General features: G+C 38.5%; 3 protein-coding genes across 13 annotated transcripts in view; 2 read left to right on the plus strand and 1 right to left on the minus strand.

Moving 5' to 3' along the window:
• The first annotated feature begins 7 nt into the window (after positions 1–7).
• Positions 8–2,707, plus strand: LOC108438487 (cyclin-dependent kinase 2-associated protein 1-like). The gene is made up of 4 exons (XM_017716326.2): positions 8–141; positions 1,365–1,462; positions 1,569–1,695; positions 2,085–2,707. Exons 1-4 carry the CDS (start codon positions 75–77, stop codon positions 2,150–2,152), a joined length of 360 nt encoding a protein of 119 aa, XP_017571815.2. The 5' UTR covers positions 8–74; the 3' UTR covers positions 2,153–2,707.
• Positions 1,994–4,089, minus strand: c20h12orf65 (chromosome 20 C12orf65 homolog). The gene is made up of 2 exons (XM_017716329.2): positions 3,598–4,089; positions 1,994–3,510 (listed from the first exon to the last, which is right to left on the minus strand). The coding sequence occupies exons 1-2, from the start codon at positions 3,850–3,852 to the stop codon at positions 3,280–3,282; spliced, it is 486 nt and encodes a 161-aa protein (XP_017571818.1). The 5' UTR covers positions 3,853–4,089; the 3' UTR covers positions 1,994–3,279.
• Positions 4,090–6,093: 2,004 nt separating this feature from the next.
• The window catches only part of LOC108438467 (membrane-associated phosphatidylinositol transfer protein 2-like), a 76,892-nt gene continuing 64,508 nt past the window's right edge, over positions 6,094–18,477 (plus strand). For 3 of the 11 annotated variants that reach the window (XM_017716280.2, XM_017716286.2, XM_017716281.2), the window contains exon 1: positions 6,095–6,719. The gene's annotated coding sequence lies outside the window, so the exon portion shown is untranslated. Of the gene's footprint in view, positions 6,720–18,477 lie in introns of all 11 variants that reach the window. The other 8 variants (XM_017716287.2, XM_017716288.2, XM_017716285.2 and 5 more) reach the window with 5 other exon arrangements.

Consider the following 18,477-nt stretch of genomic DNA (forward strand, 5'->3'; position numbering starts at 1 on the left):
TAAACAAAAAGTGTCGGAGGGAGAGACAGGGACGCTTCAGTGATTTCAGGACGTTTTTAATTCTTCCATTTATAATGTCTCTGGGAATGTCTTACAAACCGAACATCCACCAACACGTTCCAGGAACTTCCGTGAATCCAGGTATTCGAAATTCGGTCTTTATTCTGTGAAATATGTTGTATTTTTTCGATTCACGGTTCGCTGTTGTAATGAATACCTGGGGAAAGCCCGTGTCGGTAGTTTTTGTCCAGTTACATACATAAGGTCAGATCCTGCAAGCTGATTCATATCCGCCATTATTAGCCGATCTTAAAACCCTTTCTTTTCTCCCACGCAAAGTTTTAAGAGTGAAACTTCATCAACAGAACGACTCCGCGAAAGCTCCGCATATTTCGCTTTGTCCGGATGATAGTGGTCTTAACAAAACGTGTTAAAATGTATCACTTAGCTGCTGAATTCTGTATGTTCTGCTTCCTCCATGATAGTCTGCTCAAAAGGCTAAAGACTGATCTGGATAAGAAATGTTCTGACCCTTTAATGACACCCAGCGTTTACAGGGGAGTATTGCAATATATGCTCAAAGTACACAAAGCAATAGCGACAGTGTGGCACTTATACTGTCAGGACGGAATTTAATGTACCATTAAAATTTTTCCACGTTTTTCAAAACGTCAGTAATCGTTGCGATGTATAGAAAGTCATTCATAGTGGTTTTTTTTTACAGTGGTGGTGATGGGAACCAGGTGTCTCAATATCTACAATACAAATATAACTACTTTATAAACTATCCAAGCCCACCAGTGAACCTATACGTGTCCTTAGAAGAGGATGAGTTCCCCTTTTATGTCGTTTCCTCTCAAGGTTCCTTCCTCTTGTGCTTAGGGAGCTTTTCCTTGCCACTGTTGCCATTGACTTGCTAATGGTGGCTTGGACATGGATTTTTCTGTGAAGCTGCTTTGTGACGCCTTTTATAAAAAGGCATTATATGAATAAACTTTTGAGTTTTATATGTACATAAAAATACATGTACATGCACATCTTTGCCAGTAAGTACTTTAAAAATATGTTTTAAACCAAAAGCTTATTGCAAAACTATTGTAAATGATTGTTTCAGTCATAGGGCAGTGTATTCATAATCATTTCTTGTAGTAATTTTCTGTGAAATAACTTTTAAAGACATTGAACAGTTGATCATCTAGTTTTTATCACCACCGCTGTGACCAGTTTCTCTCTGAACAGTTTCTGTATATAGGATTATTTCATATCAAACCACTCTGATCTATTTTAATTATGCATTCTCTTTTAATTCAAGTCAAAAGCAAGTAGCCCGCTTAATTCTGCTCATTTTTTTTCCCCCAAAATAGCAACAACTACACATCCCCAGTCTCCAAATATAGCAACACTGCAGTCTTATAGGCCTATTGTGAATGACTTTGGACCACCATCTTTGGGGTTTCCCCAGGTGAGTTTATACCTAACCTACGAAATGGGTAAAATAGCCATACGTGATAAATAGTCACTGAATTTACTTTAGAAAAAACATGAGGATTTTAATCATTTTCTGACAGAGCACCAGTGGAACACAAGTGCCTCAAAACAAATATGCTGAGTTGCTAGCTATCATTGAAGAGCTGGGAAAGGAAATCAGGCCAACCTATGCTGGGAGCAAAACCGCCATGGAAAGGCTAAAACGAGGTAAGGACGAGCATATGAGCAACAACTACTACTGACTCTGCTGCTTGGATATGATAACAGGTATAAACTAACACAGTAAATTTGTTTTATTATTTGTAAAATGTAGTCACTTGCTAAGAACAATATTACCTACCCAAATTGTTTATCCATTATACTATCAGAAATGATTAAAGTACAAAATTGACAAGACCTAATGATCCAAGTTGTGGAAGTATGTGCTGCATGCACAACCCGCCTTGTAATTTAATGTACCTTATGTTATTGACTTTCAGCATGAAATGTCAAAGAAAATGTCAACTCATATTTTAAAATCTTTATTGCACAGTGTCCACTGAAAGTATGTAAGAAATAAATCTATAAAAAGTTCACTGTTTATTCCCTCTTTCCAGGGATCATCCATGCCAGGGGTCTTGTGCGTGAGTGCTTGGCAGAAACCGAAAGAAACGCAAGGTCTTAAAGGGCAGCTCTATTCCACCATATGCAAACCAGGGATCCGTTTCTCCAAAAGATAAAACTACAAAAGACAGTGTACCAACATGCAATGAACAGCCTTTCCTCATACTGTTATTTTTTCACCATTACAATCAAATGCCGTTTCAGGCACTGTTATAGAGGCCTCTGTAAAATGTAGCAGGATACAGAAAGGAAAGGCAAAAACGAGCCCGATTTGTACTTGACAGGAATTCCCTGGATATATTTATGTTCCAGTTTGGGAACATTATAATCTCTTTCTTGCTTTTAATTGTTTAGGATATGTCAAAACTTTTCATGTTACATTTAAATGCCTTTTTGTTTTCTAAAATTGCATGGTTGAAATGAGGGCATTTAAACAAGTAGGGTCTTCAGAATGTGTCAAACGTCATGTAACGTTACGGTTTGCGTCTTCGTAATTATTTATTACCAAGTGTAATAAATGCATCATTTTCATGTAGATAGTTTCATCCTCTAGTTCTCTTTGCCAGACACATTAATATTGTATTTTCTAAAATAATAAATCCGTTTGGTAACTGAATACTGAACTGACAATTTATTACTTTATACTTCGTTTTTTAGCGATTTTAATTTGATATTAGGCTTCTATGCACGTGCAACAAATTCGAGAATGATGATGAGGGTACTACGGTATTTTAATCGAACGCACATTTGCGTGCAACAGAAAGAAACAGCATCATGCCGCTGGCCAGACTTTCTATGGGTTTAAGAGAAGTACACGAGTATTCGTCCTGAACGCACATTTACGGCATTTGGCTGACACTCTCGTCCAGAGCGACTTACAATTTGATCATTTTACACAGGTAGGCCAAGGCGGTGTTAGGAGTCTTGCCCAAGGGCTCTTATTGGTATAGTGTAGGGTGTTTACCCTGGTGGGGATTGAACCCCAGTCTATAGTGGAGAAGGCAGAGGTGTTAACCACTACACTATCCAACCACGCACCCAATTTACTGGTTTACTGAATACATTTGAGGGCACAACAGATATAACAAATGTTGCATCAGCTTGTGTTGCCGACATTACTGTATTAATTCAGGACAACTCAGAAATGCTGTTTTGAGTGATCCTGTCCATAGGCGGCCAGTTGGAGCCTTATCCGTTGTTATTTCCTCGCTTCGCGTCAGTTGACAGCATTTCTTTGAGGAGTTTCTTTTTCTCCAAGTTTTCATTCACCTTTGCTCGTTTTTCTTGCTTTCTCGTCCGCGACTCTTCTTTCATTTTTAGCAGTTCGCTGTCGCTCCCTTTGTACACAATGTCCAGTTTTTCACGCATGATCTCCCGTGCGTGCTTCCTATTCAACTCCACTGACCTCGTTTTGTGACACTGGGAAAGAAAGTGACAGAATACAAATATAAATGGCCATTTTTGACATACAAAAACACCAAGATGCTTTTTGAAAAAGGAACATACTTTTACTACGACGCCTGTCGGGACGTGCTTCAGTACAACGCAGTTGCTGGTTTTGTTAGTAGCTTGTCCACCTGGTCCAGAGCCACGAACAAACTGTTCTTCCAAGTCGTCCTCGTTCAATACTGGCAGGTCAGGAAGGTATTTTTTCCCTGCTCCTTGAATGATGGACCAAAGTGGGAAAAATCCTTGACTTGTTCCCCTAGTTGGTCTCTTTGTACTGAAAAACATGTTCTGGACACCGAGCCGCGCAGCCATAATGCGCGTTCACGGGACATAACCTTTTAAAAACGTCCCAAATTTAGTGTTTGGAATCCTAAACACAAACGGTCGGTCTGACTACTTCTTCTGTTGTGTAGTTACAGCTGTCAGACTCCCCAAGACTTTTACAAATGCCCCGAGAAATCCAGCTGGCTAGAAAACACTGGCTTCGTTTCAGAGTTCACACTGAGGCAGTGCGTAGTAGTCACGCTCATCCCTCTTCTTCTCTTTCCCGATGGTGTAGTAACGATTAGTGCATCGCCCCCTACTGGAACCTGAAATGAACAACGGAAATTTGAAGTAAAAAAAACCCCCAAAAGGTTTAACTCAATGTGTAACTCACAACTTTAATTGCGTGTCTTTGTTTTCTTTCCTTGTATCTTGCCCTTTGGTTTTAGATCCTCCATTTCGGGATGCAAGGAAGAGATGCAGTGACGGAGTGAGATCTTGTCCTTCACTCAGTCGTCAATTTAACGACGTGTTACTTGGCTTACAGGATTTGCCATATACAACACATTCTGTTCTCGACTGAGTTTTCACATGAGCACTCTTTAGTCTTCTTTCTGAATTTAACCATATCAACAACAGTATTAACTTTATCAGCCTTTTATAGCACCATCCACTGAAATCATCCAGTAGGGACACAGAGTGAACGCAGCAGAACTATATTGCAGACCAACATCAACAACAAATACTTTGATATAGGAAGCACATGTGTTGCCTTGCTCTGGAAGGCTCCTCTGTCCTATCGCCTCGATTCCTTTGAAGGCATTTAAAGAACGGATACATCCTTAAAGACGACAGACGTTTATTGATTTCCATGGCATGGCATAGAGGACACAGGACATGGGCACTCAAGTAGTTCTGAGATCCACCCAAAGATGGAGAAATTGAAGCCATACCTGTTAAGCCGTACTAACAGAGACCTCCATCACTTAATTGTCATTTTCATCACCTGTTCATGGGCTTGAAGGATCTGCAATATTAAATACTCTATTATCAAAAGACATTTTATATGGTAATGCTGTCTGAAATTCTAAGCCTTCTTTCACCACAGTTCTCATAGGCGCCTGTAAAGAAACAAAGCATTGCTAAAGATGGTGGACTTTGATCAGTGTCTGGTAAATAGGGTGGAGGATGTAGAAGAAGCATCATTTAAAGTTATGACATGCAACCCCGGCAATCCAAAGACATGCAGTCAGGACGCAACTCAGAAGGATAAGCGGTTTAGAAAGTGTGTTGTGTGTGTGTTTGTGTGTGTATGAGAGATGGACCCCATATTTGGCCCCCTGCACTCGCAGCATCATTACTGACTTTATATAATTCGTAAACCAGAAAATTCTCGGCTAATCTCTACAGAGCACACCGATGTGCGCTAGTGTAATCAGAGAAGGCTACAGTAGAAGCTGTAGTATGTCCAGATGGCATAGACGGGCAAATGGGAAAGAAGTGTCTCAATCAAAAGATTCATAAATAGTAAAATAGATGTATCAAAGGCAGACACTTGTTCAGCAGGTGCACCTCAAGCTGAAGAAGAGCACTGTAGCGCATTCACATGAGCAGCGTTCTCAGTAAAATTAGAAGAACAATTTTCAACTGAAACAAAAAATGAGGCCTCGGTAAACACAGGAGCAGGCAGACATGTGATGACACACTCAATATTCAGAGAAGGGGTATCTAGTCTTATTTTTAAAGGGCTGGTGTGGTGTCAGGCTTTCATTCTAATCAAACAGCAGCACATGTGATTGTACAGCTTTACTCAACGTGTCTCAGCCAAACGTGTGCTGCTTTGTTGGAATGTGAATAAGATTGAACCCTTGATTCAGATTAGAAGCATTAGTATCTACAACTTATTAACGATACCATCCTAAAGGTGCATCATACAGGAATAAATGAATACTCATATTTTGTACCTACACACCAGAATTAAAATATGTAACACCTGCTGCTTCCAAACACATACAGTGGTTACACTACACTACAATAGCCTGTGTGTAATGTGTATACAACATATAGTACTACATGCATACTAGCTGTGTAATAAGTTTATTGGTGTAAGCCTTCACTTAATTTGAAGACCCCACTCGAGAACTAAAATATAGCTCTTTAACGCGTTATTTGATTTTTTTGCAGGGCCTTATTTCATTGTGACACTGCTTGCTCGACACTATTAGGGTTTCAAAGTACGTGCGTTGTTTTGCTCCATCAGCTGTTACAGTGTAACGACCAAAGCCAGCAGGCGGAGCGCTACATTCTGCTTTAGTCGTGTGCGAGAGGAAACAGTGAAGGCAGATCGTTACAGAAGTGATCACGCAGATGAAGCGGGCAGACACCCTTTAGTGTTTAAGATGGCATGGATGCACCCTTTTCGCCATTTAGGGGCTTGCCTGGGAAAAGAAGAAGAAGTGACTCTGCAGAAACTCCGATTCCTTTCACGTCTGCGAGGAACGCGCCATAAACGGGCTGCATTTTTCAGATCTGCAACGCGGATGTAACGAAGTCAAGGGCGCTCTACATTACTTCGCTGGCGGCTTTTACAACGTGACGTTTTTCACAACGCGTATGTTGGCGGCTCCACGAAAAGCTGAGTGCCTCTTCATATCCGCGATGAATTATACTAACGTATCTCATGTGCTGCGGTTTGCACCAAAGTACGATATGAATACACTCCACGCAAACGCCTGAACTGCTGAGTTAATGTCAGCGTGTATTTGAGAAGGAAAAGGAGCCTTTTTTCCATTACGTGGATCCTGCATTTTATCCGGAAGGACTGGAACTTTTAGCGTTCTCACATGAGTAAAGCAGGACTGAGAAACCAAGACAAAGATTAACTGAAGGCGATAAGATCAAAACTTTCCGAATCGGTAAGTGCATCGAAATGCCCAGGTTCGGTTTGTGTCCTGCTCTGTGTTGTGGGGATGTGTGATGGGCAGTGCGGCCATCAATCTCTGATTACCATGCTGCAATGTTGCTAGGAAACTGATTTGATGGAGATGTTTGGTTTACTTCAGGTCAGCACTGTTTTTCTGCGGCTGTTCATGTGAAGTAGTTCGAGTCATCCGTGCAAAGAAATGTAGGACCGCGCGCCGATCGCTTCAAATAAAATCGGCCTCGTGTGAATTAAATGGTCCAAACATTTAGTAGTTCCATCAAGAATGTTTGAATCGTGACGCAGTGCGATAAAGCGCCGTTCCCTCCGACACGCTCGCTGAGTTGTGTCACACCAAGATGGAAAAACGCAACATTCATTTACATGCAGCTTGTTGTGCGAGATGACGTGATGTAAATAAACTGCCGCATTTATAAATCAGTATAAATGTTTTGTAGAACTGCACGGCATAATCCAGCAACAGCTACAGGCCCGAGCTCTCTCAAGCTATGCCTTCCTGAGGATCAAGGATTATGTCTGCTGGAATATCAAAGGCAGCAACGGTAGACAAGTTGGACCAGCAAAGCGTTCCTGACATCTATGCATTTTTTAAATCAACGATATTCACCATACGAATAACAATGAATAAGCAGTGCATTATGGTCACATGCCAGCCATGGCTGCTAAGCGCTGCTTTTATCAGATGTTATCCTTCATCCACAATCATAGGTAACCTAATATGGAAAATTTCAGTGTTCAGCTTTTCTAACCTTGAACTTGTTATAATGTTTTATGGTATCATGAATTGGCCTATATATAATGCTCTATATATGGGTCACAGTTCAGTTATGCAGTGGCAGCACTCCATATGCCACTTTGCGCATACAAGGTTTAATTGGTGCTGTATTATGAAGTTAATCTTTTGTGGAGTTTACTACTATTAATTGTAGAGAGTTATAGTTGTCTAACTGTTGAACACCAGCTTCAGGTGCTGTCCTCTTAATTACATGGAAATGCAGTAGCTTAACATATGTTTAAGTATTATCTTGGTGATATAAACTCCGTATCTGGTCAGAGTAACATAGACTTCTTGAAATTGAGCAGTGTTCAAAATAAACTGTGCATGTGGGTGGCATTGGGAGTTGTGAGTGTTTGTGTGGGTGTAATGGCTGAGTCGTTCTTTGCCTGTCCCTGGATGTGCTATTACTGCAGTATGTGCTTGCAGAAGTTGATTGTTTGTTGTAGGCCTGACTTTTGATTTTCCGAAAGATACTTACGTATTTTTTTAAGTTACATAAGTAAAATGCGTATATTGTCTACACCAAGATGTCTTTTTTCAAGTTTTTGTCTAAAACTCCAAACATGTTATTTTCCAGCAAAGCTTTTTGTGATGCTGATGCAGTCTTCACCTCTTCATCTACAAAAAAAAAAAAACACATTTCATCCTTCTTTTCCATTACCAATCAAAATTGATATAACAAAGTAAGCGGGAAAAAGATATAGTGATTATGGATTAAGATTTGCCCACATTTATTGTGTGAAGGTCTGACTGCCTTCTGCTGTGACATGACATTGATTACTGTGCCATCTGCTGCCTTACTTTTTTGATCACTGCTCCACATGCACATACTGACTGGTACCATCACCCCTGGGGCCAGTGGAGTTATGTCTGGGAATAAATTCATAATGTATTCATGTAAAACAGCAGAATGAACACTCTGAAATGCTCTTTGGTTTGACAAAACCTTAAATTGGTTTACACCCTTTACATTATATTGACATATTTTAAACTTTACAAAGGTTATTCACACTTGCACATCTTGACATAAATGGCCGAAAAGGTTCTTGTGTTATCACTCTAAAGAACCCTTAAATAAAGGTGCCAATCTTCATTGTTAAGAGTGCAGACCACACTTACCCTTGGTCTACTACTCTTTACGTTTTACTAACAGACTCTGCAATGTTTCACTGTAGCTATCATGAAATTGATTAATTCCTGAAATTTGAGGGCTATATACAAGTATGATTATCACTTTTCATTGTGTGTCACTGTGTCATGTATGTCGTGGCTCATTTGATGATCTTTAGAGATGCGTCTGTAGCTTTAGGGACACTTACATACTCATACTGAACTTGAAAAGGAAGCACTGCTACTTTGCTAATCTACATAGTGTCAGATTCTCTAAATATTTTTCCAACATTCAAAAAAAGATAAAGTAGTCGTGATATTGGAGTAAACCCACTTGCTTTAGAACAAGAAACAGGTCTGGTCATGTATAGAACGAACGTTGACACTAAAGCATTCCTTGCATACTTCGAACAGGGTGACTGCATTAAATGTATGAATGAATGCTTAACTCTCTCTCACCGTTTATGACCAGAAAAAGCCAGAGTCTGATCAGGACAGATGTTTGTTGACTGATTTATGATGCAGACCAATGGAATGCTTTATAGAATAGGCCTAGGCCAGAAAAAAGAAAGAAAAAAGAAAGCAGTAACATTCTCAGATTAGTTATCTAATGCCTGTACACGCAAATAATGCCCATTACCTGTGGGTGAAAACTAAACACACGTGAAAATGACCTTATGGAGGTGTTTGACAGTTATATTCAATATTTAATTACAGCTTAGTGGACTCTAGAAAAACCCCTCACACTCACTTCTTTGTATTTTATTAACAAGCGAACACAAGAACTATGTTTAAAACGCCCAAGACATGCCCACAGAGCCCCGCATCAGACACAGTACAAAGTCAAAAATCATAGCTAGACATCAAAGTAGCAACATCAATGACGACGCCAGTGATGGTCAGTGGCACACCCACACAAGAGGAAAAGACATACATACAAAGCAAAAGATATATAAACAAATTATTGACTAAAGAGATGAATGAACTCAGTAGTTATACTGAAGTTTCCACCCCTTCTCTCATTGTTTTTAACAGTTCTTTCTCAGTGTTTGAGCAGGACACAATTGTTCTTATTTTGGCCGTTGTATACTTTAAAAGAGTAATGTCTCAAAAATAATTAAGTCAAAGAAGATGCACAGGAGTGGAACTATAAACTATATTTTCAGTATTGTCCTTTTGGCTACTTTGATGAGTAGAATTCTAGTATACAATCAAGTAGTATAAATATTTCCCAAAATAATAGAGAAAGTATCTTGAACATTTGACCCAAAGACATTCACATTAGGACACACCCAAAATATATGCATATGTGTACTTACTGCTGCTGGCTCTTGTCTACCTTTATATTTATACAGCAGAACAGATGTGACTTACTTAAACTAACTTAACTAAAAATGAATTATATGATGTGCTGGGTTTTCTGAAGTAATAAAGCAATTCTTCCATTAATATCTAATAACAAAGACACTGAAGGATTAGAATATGACCGCTTAAGGAGTGACATGTACACTATAGATACCATGCCTCTTGATATAGCAGTAGAATCTATCCATTTCTGTAGAGGGTGTGAAATTATTTGGTTGGACCAGGGGACACCATAAGCTTTTAGGGCAGATCTCAGTCTTAGTTATAAAAAGGGAAAAACCTGGCTAAATAAACTGTGAGATCTTGAAATGATTTCAGACCCTCCTCATTAAAATATCTTTTAGGGTATGTATGCCTTGTTTAGATCAGGCTTTATATACAGATGGCCTATTACCTGTATTGACTACACTGTTATACCAGAGAGGTGTTCTATTAGTATAGGGAAAGGGGTCTCCCATAATTGCTTCCACCTCCTTCCAGATTCTAAAAGAGTGGGCAACTATAGAGCCAAACATTTTAAAAAGTTTTTTAGGAATCCCTGCAAAAGACAAGTCCTGGAGTCCTGGGGTGAACTATATTCGATTTTAGACTACGCCAAGGTACAGAGAAACCTCAAACCCACTTCTTTGACACAACACCTTATATGTGTATGGGTTTTATTAATGTAATGCAAAGAAAATGCAAAATCTGTGTTTGCCCTAAATATTAACAATAAAATACAATAACCATCATTTTTAATTAGAACTTTCCCTCTTTTGCCCTTTACACATTTTGTTTCTTAACTAAACCTGATGTTTTGTACACTCTCAGAAAAAAAGGTACGACACTGTCACTGGGGCAGTACCCTTTTTGTCACTGTGGTGGTACCCTCAAATGTACATGTCTGTACCTTTAGTCTGGAAACATAATTGTACCATAATCCATTGAAATTATATATTTTTTTATATTAAGTTGTACTGACTCCACACACCCTGTCTCGTCTCCAGGCTTTTTATTTTATTGTTCTGTTTTTAAAAGATACAAATGTCAACTTTTCCACTAAGAAAAAATTAGCTACACAGTTGGACCTTAAAACCGCTGTTGCACCTTTGAGGGTACACTTACATTGTACCTTTTTGAACGAATCATAGACCTGCATGGTACCTTTACTTCTAACAGTGTCGATATGACATATGCTATTTTTATGTACATAGCTGTGGTCATCAGTGAAAGATGCATTGCCACTCTTACACCTCAGAAACCTGTTCTATGTTTTAAACACCCTCTTCCTGTACATAATATATTAATTATTGGGAAAAAAAAGATTTTTAAAACATGCTGGATCAGATAGTTTTCAATGTAAGCCAAGCATTTAAAGAAAAAACTGAAAAATCATTACAACTATTTGTACATTTGAATTGGTTGAAATCTTCAGTTCAAAATGGCCATTTGTTGTCCTGAAGGAATTAGTAGTACACTGTACATTTAATGAAGATGACTGATAACATTTCTTAGTTAACTTTAGGTTTGTATCTCAGGTTCTTCTTATCTGTGTATTTCAGTCTTAGAGCGTTCGCACAGCATACAGATTCTTATCGCTTCCTTTTCATGACAAAACAGGAAGTGCAGTTTGGTGCTTGTGGTCCTCCTCTTTTTCAAAATTAAGGTTACTTTGCTTAAAAATGTTTGCTCTATATGTGTGAGTAACAATGCAGTGAACTTTGTGAATTGCAAACTACCTTTGCAAAGAAAAAGTATTTTAAAATGTACTAGTATTTGCATTTATTGGACAATAGATAACATTGAGTTTGTGGATTTCCTTAAAGAGCCATTTCAGCCTAATATGTTCTGCATCATTCTGTTATGTTATGTTATGTGATATCTGTAGTGCAACATTGTAGCCCTAAACCTCAATATTTTGAAAGAATTCATGATTTTACAGTTTTCAGTGTTTTCTCACTAAAATACCTAGCATGCCTTACATAACATAAGTCACAACCATTGTGAATCTGCAGCACTTAATGGAGAATTCCGATTATATTTGAAGTTTTCTGCACTTTCTGCATTCAGATGTATGTAGAATGATTCCGAAGATTTTGATATGAAAAGCAAATACATCTTTGGGTACTGTCCTGGTTACAGTGCTTTGCATGCACCTCTAAGCTGTGAACAGATTAAAGAAAATATATGTTTTATGCCAAAACCTTCAATCTTCTGTCTGAAAACTATCATAAAACAAACCTTCAGACATCATGAAAAAGATTTGTTTCATTCTTTCTGTGATGTAGTCTCATGGGACCAGACATGATCTCACAACATCTGGGGACACCACGAAAAATATTGGCCTAAATGTGGGTTGGCTTATTAAAATGGGAACAAACTGAGTGTGAAATTTTTGAGAACCAATCTAGCACCTTATGAAGGTGGAGCTAAAAATAAGGTCAATGGTGCGCTTTGCTAAAAAAATGATTCCAAAAATTGATGATTTACTAGCTGGCTAGCTAGCTTGTTTTGGCTGCTGTTATCATTGTATTCCAGATGTTAAGAGAGCATAGACTAAAGAAATTAGTGGGTTGGTTTTTGAAGTACTTTTGTTAGTAGCAGATTTGCCCAAATCTGTCCACATATCTGTCTTCTCATGAACACACCTGGTCTATCTGTGATTTAGTTTTTAGAGGCGTTAACCACTTCAGATGTCTGTTTCCTATTATGTCTATTGTGAATAAGTTTCTCTAGAATGGACAGTTTCACTCCGAATGATTCTGTTTACATCTTGACGATTCAATTAAGCAGAAATTTAGGAAAATCTGTGGAATGTCACTTTACAAATCAATATTCACTTTACTAATTTTACTAATCAATGTAACTTCAGTGCTAGCTAGCATTAGTGTATCAGCTCTTGCCTTGGTTAGATGTAAGTCAGTTAAGGAATGCCTGCCGAGTATAGAATGCTTAGAACTGGAAAATGTGATTAGGCTCATGCTAAAACTAGAACAGTGAGGTCAGCCAAAGAAAACATGCAAAACTGAGGTAAAGTACTGAGTTAGCCAGGTAGCTAACTAAACAGTGTTTCCAAACTGGTCATAGAGGCCCACTGCCACGCACATTTTCTTTGCTGTTTTTCTGTTTTTCCATTTTCTGTTTTCTTTGCTCCCAACACAACTGATCCAAATAATCAGTTCATAATCCTTTTCTGAGCTGGAGTGGGTGTGTTCATTTAGCAAAAGCACAAAACTGTGCAGATCTGTGGGTTTCTAGGGTCAGAGTTCTAGGAAAACTATGCTAACTTTAGCTTTTAGTTTATTGTCCACCTTATCTGAGAACCAGCTTTTGTTGGTAGCTGGTTTTAAATGGTCTAAGCTAGTCTTTGATGGTCATTAGTTATATTCTTGTTAGGCTCAGATAGTCAACGTGGTTCACTAGGTGAAAACATTCTTTATGCTGGAGAACTGGTTGATGGCCATTGTCAAGATGTTCATGCTGGTCAAAGAGCTAAGAGTTCTTTAGTTGGCTGAGATGTTTTTTCAGCATGGGAGTCAAATATGTAGTAATCCATTTTCTCCTTTGTAATGAAAATTTGATAACAGTTACCACAGTTGAATGGTCACAATAAGACATTTGGCCTTCTAGCAGTAACATTAGCTATTTTCTTTCCTTTTTCATTTCACCAGCAAGCAGAAATAATAAAAATATGCATAAAAATACAAACAGCCAACCCTGGAGTATCTGCCCCTAAGATGTGTCTTGAGAGAAAGAGAATTAGAGAATTTTCCTAGTCTATGAAGTAGTTTCCAGCCAAATTAGTTTCCAGCCCAAAAAATGTCAATAAAAGATGTCTTTAGCTTAAACAGGAAGGATATGTGGTTTAAAACCACTGTCATTTTACTGTCATTTAAATATGTCCCTGCACACTCATGGGAAATGCATTCTGAGTTCAGTCGGCATTTTTCATGTATCTTTATGGTAGCAGACTGAGCAGCCTCCATTTTTCCAATGTTCATGACTGACAGGGATTTTTAAGTGTGGTAAGCTAAACAGCCTGCCATTGATAATGTAAGGTGATGCTGGCTTGCTATCTATGCTGTTATTCATTAGGTTATTCATTAATTCATTAGGTATTCATTAGGTAAAAAGTGAGATAATAATGAAGTGGTTGCTAGGATTTGAGGGTCTGTATAGAGGTGTAGTTAGGGAATCAGTAGATTGTGGTGGGTAATGTAGTTATTTATTCTTCTATGACATACAGTCCATAATTAAGAGAGGCCATTGAGGCCAAAACTTCTCACACTCACTATCAAACTCTCTCACACTCACATTCAGACCTCTCACACTCACTATCAAACTCTCTCACATTCACTATCAAACCTCTCACACTCACTATCAAACTCTCTCACACTCACTATTAAACTCTCACACTCACTGTCAAACCTTCTCACACTCACTATCAAACCTCTCACACTCACTATCAAACCCTCTCACACTCACTATCAAACCCCCTCACACTCACTTTTAAACATTCTCACTTCATCACTCTTTGCATGATGAAATGGGTCTTCATATTGATAGACAATGTCCTGTAGATGCTTATATGTATGACTGAAGTGATTTTGGTGCTATAGTGGTTTGTGTGTTCTCATCTTTTATTCTTATTGTTCATGGAAATATGAAATAGTTTGTTTCATAGTTTCACACACTGAGCATAAAATAAAGAAAAAAAGAAGTAGAATAAAGGTTCGTTTATTTATCCAAATGTAAAAAGTTCTATCACTTTAACCGGAAATAAATGTGCAGAGTGCACGTATGGTGGCAGAAGCTCAGAAATCAACATTATGTTTTATAGGTGTTTGTATGTTTGATGCAGCTATTCTATCAGCAAAAACTGAAGCGATAGGGCAAAGGGACTCTACTAGACCCACACCATTTAACAGTTAAATCAAAGAGGAATGAATGTTACTCAGCCCAATAGTAATGAGAAAAATGAATTGTAGTGTCACATCACCAGATCTGAACTTTGTTATAGTGACTGTGTCACAACTCCAGACTTAACAGTTAAAGCTGTGAGCTCCTCGCTGTGCTGTGTTCATACTGTTCATATAATACTGCGGCTTTGATTTTGGGAAGGAGCTTTCGAGGTGCGGTATGTGGATCTGTTCTGTGGCTCCACCACTTAAGGGATGGTGCTGTGGTTTAATGATGTAAATGTTGTTCTGTTAGTCTAAAATGTATGTGTGTGTTATTTGTGTTATTCAGTAGCCTCTCCTTTGTCTCCTTCTTCACCAACACACTCCTCACTCATCCTAGAGTGAGGCACCAACCAGTGCCTTCGGTACATTAAACTAAACTCTCTCTGCGAGACTCTGTGTTCGGCTTTAGGTCCAGATGTGCTGTTTGTTGTGAAAGAAAAGCAAGGATTAACTGTTATTTACACACAGCAACATCCAAAATCGTGAGTATAATCTGTAGTGTCTGTTTGCCTGAGAGAGGTTTGTGCACACGAAGGGGAGTCAGGATTCTGCACAAACCCGACAAACAAGCCTGATTTCAGAGATTTATGAGTTTCTGAGACCACGTGTGCCCTCTGCACATCTACCTCAGGTCAAAGTGATGGATGTTTTTATTTGGATGAGTAATTTACAGCCCTTTATTCCATTGTTCTTTGTTTGTTATTTAATTTTATGTTTAGGTTGTGAAACTGTGAAACAAAGCTACGTTGTGACGAGAATATACGGACCACTATAGCACCAAAACGACTTCAGTCATGCGTATAACCATCAACAGCACATTGTCTATCAATTGGCAGAAACATTTCACCATGCAAAGAGCTCTGTAATCATACAAATGTTTTTTTTTTGTGCTCCTAGTTCTACACAGAACCACTGTCTTTACTAAAGGACCTTTGAACTATCTGTTTTTAAAAGTGAACTACCGCACATGGGGGACAGGCATATTTGACTATGAGTGAATCAGAAATTGCTAATCAAAAAATCAAAAATCAAAAAATGTGACCATCAAGTTCTCTCGTACACTCTGGCAAGCTCTCTCACACTCACTCTCAAGAACGCCTTAGAGATTGATAGTGTGTGTGAGTTTGATAGTGTGTGTGAGAGAGTTTGATAGTGTTTGTGAGAGTTTGATAGTGAGTGTGAGAGTTTGATAGTGTGTGTGAGAGTTTGATAGTGTTTGTGAGAGTTTGATAGTGAGTGCGAGAGTTTGATAGAGTGTGAGAGTTTGATAGTGTGTGTGAGAGTTTGATAGTGTTTGTGAGAGTTTGATAGTGAGTGCGAGAGTTTGATAGAGAGTGTGAGAGTTTGATAGTGAGTGCGAGAGTTTGATAGTGAGTGCGAGAGTTTGATAGTGAGTGCGAGAGTTTGATAGTGAGTGTGAGAGTTTGATAGTGAGTGCGAGAGTTTGATAGTGTGTGAGAGAGTTTGATAGTGAGTGTGAGAGTTTGATAGTGTGTGCGAGAGTTTGATAGTGTGTGCGAGAGTTTGATAGTGAATGTGAGAGTTAGTGAGTGCGAGAGTTTGATAGTGTGCAAGAGTTTGATAGTGAGTGCGAGAGTTTGATAGTGTGTGCGAGAGTTTGATAGTGTGTGCGAGAGTTTGATAGTGAGTGCGAGAGTTTGATAGTGAGTGCGAGAGTTTGATAGTGAGTGCGAGAGTTTGATAGTGTGTGAGAGAGTTTGATAGTGAGTGTGAGAGTTTGATAGTGTGTGCTAGAGTTTGATAGTGTGTGCGAGAGTTTGATAGTGTGTGCGAGAGTTTGATAGTGAATGTGAGAGTTAGTGAGTGCGAGAGTTTGATAGTGTGCGAGAGTTTGATAGTGAGTGTGAGAGTTTGATAGTGTGTGCGAGAGTTTGATAGTGTGTGCGAGAGTTTGATAGTGTGTGCGAGAGTTTGATAGTGAATGTGAGAGTTTGATAGTGAGTGCGAGAGTTTGATAGTGTGTGAAAGAGTTTGATAGTGAGTGTGAGAGTTTGACAGTGAGTGTGAGAGTTTGATAGTGAGTGTGAGAGTTTGATAGTGAGTGTGAGAGTTTGACAGTCAGTGTGAGAGTTTGATAGTGAGTGTGAGAGAGTTTGATAGTGAGTGTGAGAGTTTGACAGTCAGTGTGAGAGTTTGATAGTGAGTGTGAGAGTTTGATGGTGAGTGCAGAATACATACTGGTTCTGTTGTTCCACAAACATCTGTAAAACGGATAAAACTGCTAGCTAATTAACGTCACAGAGATATTCATATTGCAGTGAGTGGTGTTTCCAAATAAGTCACACAAGTTAAAAGCCGAGTCTATGACTCAGCTTTACTAAAAAACTCAGATCTGAGTACAAAAGAAAGGGGAGAATATTGCGCCAGGTTAGCGCTCGGCTAAGCGCAGTCAGTGATTGTGAATACAATCATTTTTATTTAATATTTGCCATAATGTGATGCGATAAATCCAGTGAAACACTGCAAATTTTGCTCTCTTTATAATGAAAAATGCAGTTGGTCAGTGTTCTACAGTATTGACAATATTCATGATTTGTCTCAAAGCATATTGTATTGTGACAGAATTTATCATGATGACAATGTATATTCTCATATTGCCAAGCCCTACACGGTATGGAAGAATGCAGTTTTGTTTACAGCTAGGGTTAGGCTGACCAGTAGTTAAATGTTAACTAAGCCAAATAAAGTTTTCTTTGAAAAATTTTAAAAAGTAAACAAAATCAGATCTTTTTAAAATTATTTATTTATCCAAACTCCATCATTTGTTTAGTAGATTATAATGATCAAGAAACACTGATATTTTTAAAGTCAAATTTTTCTAAAAGTCTGCATAATTAAATCATTAAGATGTAAACAAAGGTCTGAGTGGCTTGATGTGAAATATGCCATTCTAGAGAGACTGACAGAGCCAGAGCTGTTCACAGCAGTGGTGATAGGAACCAGACATATGAAGTGCCTCTGAATACATTCCCTGAAACACTGTTTCTGAGGTGAGGTTTAAGTATGGAACACATTTAAAAAAATATTGTAGGGTCCAGTAACACATTAAGAAAACGTATGATTTTTATAAGCCATTATCTGCATCGCATATAAAAACTATAAAGATATAGGTACATGGGTTCACAGGTCGGATAGTTAATAAAATAGCTATTGCAACTTCTAGTTCCTATCACCACAATTGTAAAAAATCTGTTGCATCATTTCACACCAACACACCAAATGCATCAGTTCAAAATTTGTTGCCTTTGTGTCTGGGCATTTGTTTATCCTCATTTGCTTTGTTCTTGTCTATTTTTGTACTTTGTTTTTATGGAGGCATGTCATGATGAGTAAAAGCGAAAGTACTCATCATTCCAGTGGTTCTTTTCCCACCCTGGCCTCTCTTTCTCTGACCACTGAAGGCTGACTCCTCTGCTTTAAAAATAGCTCGCCTCCTTTCTTTTCCCCACTTTCTGTTATGTTTCTAGAAGCTGTGCACTCAAAAAAAGCCTCTCTCCCTCTCTGTCTCTAAATAT

Source organism: Pygocentrus nattereri, chromosome 20 (assembly GCF_015220715.1).
Source record: "Pygocentrus nattereri isolate fPygNat1 chromosome 20, fPygNat1.pri, whole genome shotgun sequence".
Classification (NCBI taxonomy): domain Eukaryota; kingdom Metazoa; phylum Chordata; class Actinopteri; order Characiformes; family Serrasalmidae; genus Pygocentrus; species Pygocentrus nattereri.

Coding starts and splice junctions, on each gene's coding strand:
- LOC108438487 (XM_017716326.2), top strand. CDS start 75: ATGTCTCTGGGAATGTCTTACAAACCGAACATCCACCAACACGTTCCA. Junction 1,463..1,568: donor CATCTTTGGGGTTTCCCCAG/GTGAGTTTATAC, acceptor ATTTTCTGACAG/AGCACCAGTGGAACACAAGT. Junction 1,696..2,084: donor CATGGAAAGGCTAAAACGAG/GTAAGGACGAGC, acceptor CCCTCTTTCCAG/GGATCATCCATGCCAGGGGT.
- c20h12orf65 (XM_017716329.2), bottom strand. CDS start 3,852: ATGGCTGCGCGGCTCGGTGTCCAGAACATGTTTTTCAGTACAAAGAGA. Junction 3,511..3,597: donor CGACAGGCGTCGTAGTAAAA/GTATGTTCCTTT, acceptor TTTCTTTCCCAG/TGTCACAAAACGAGGTCAGT.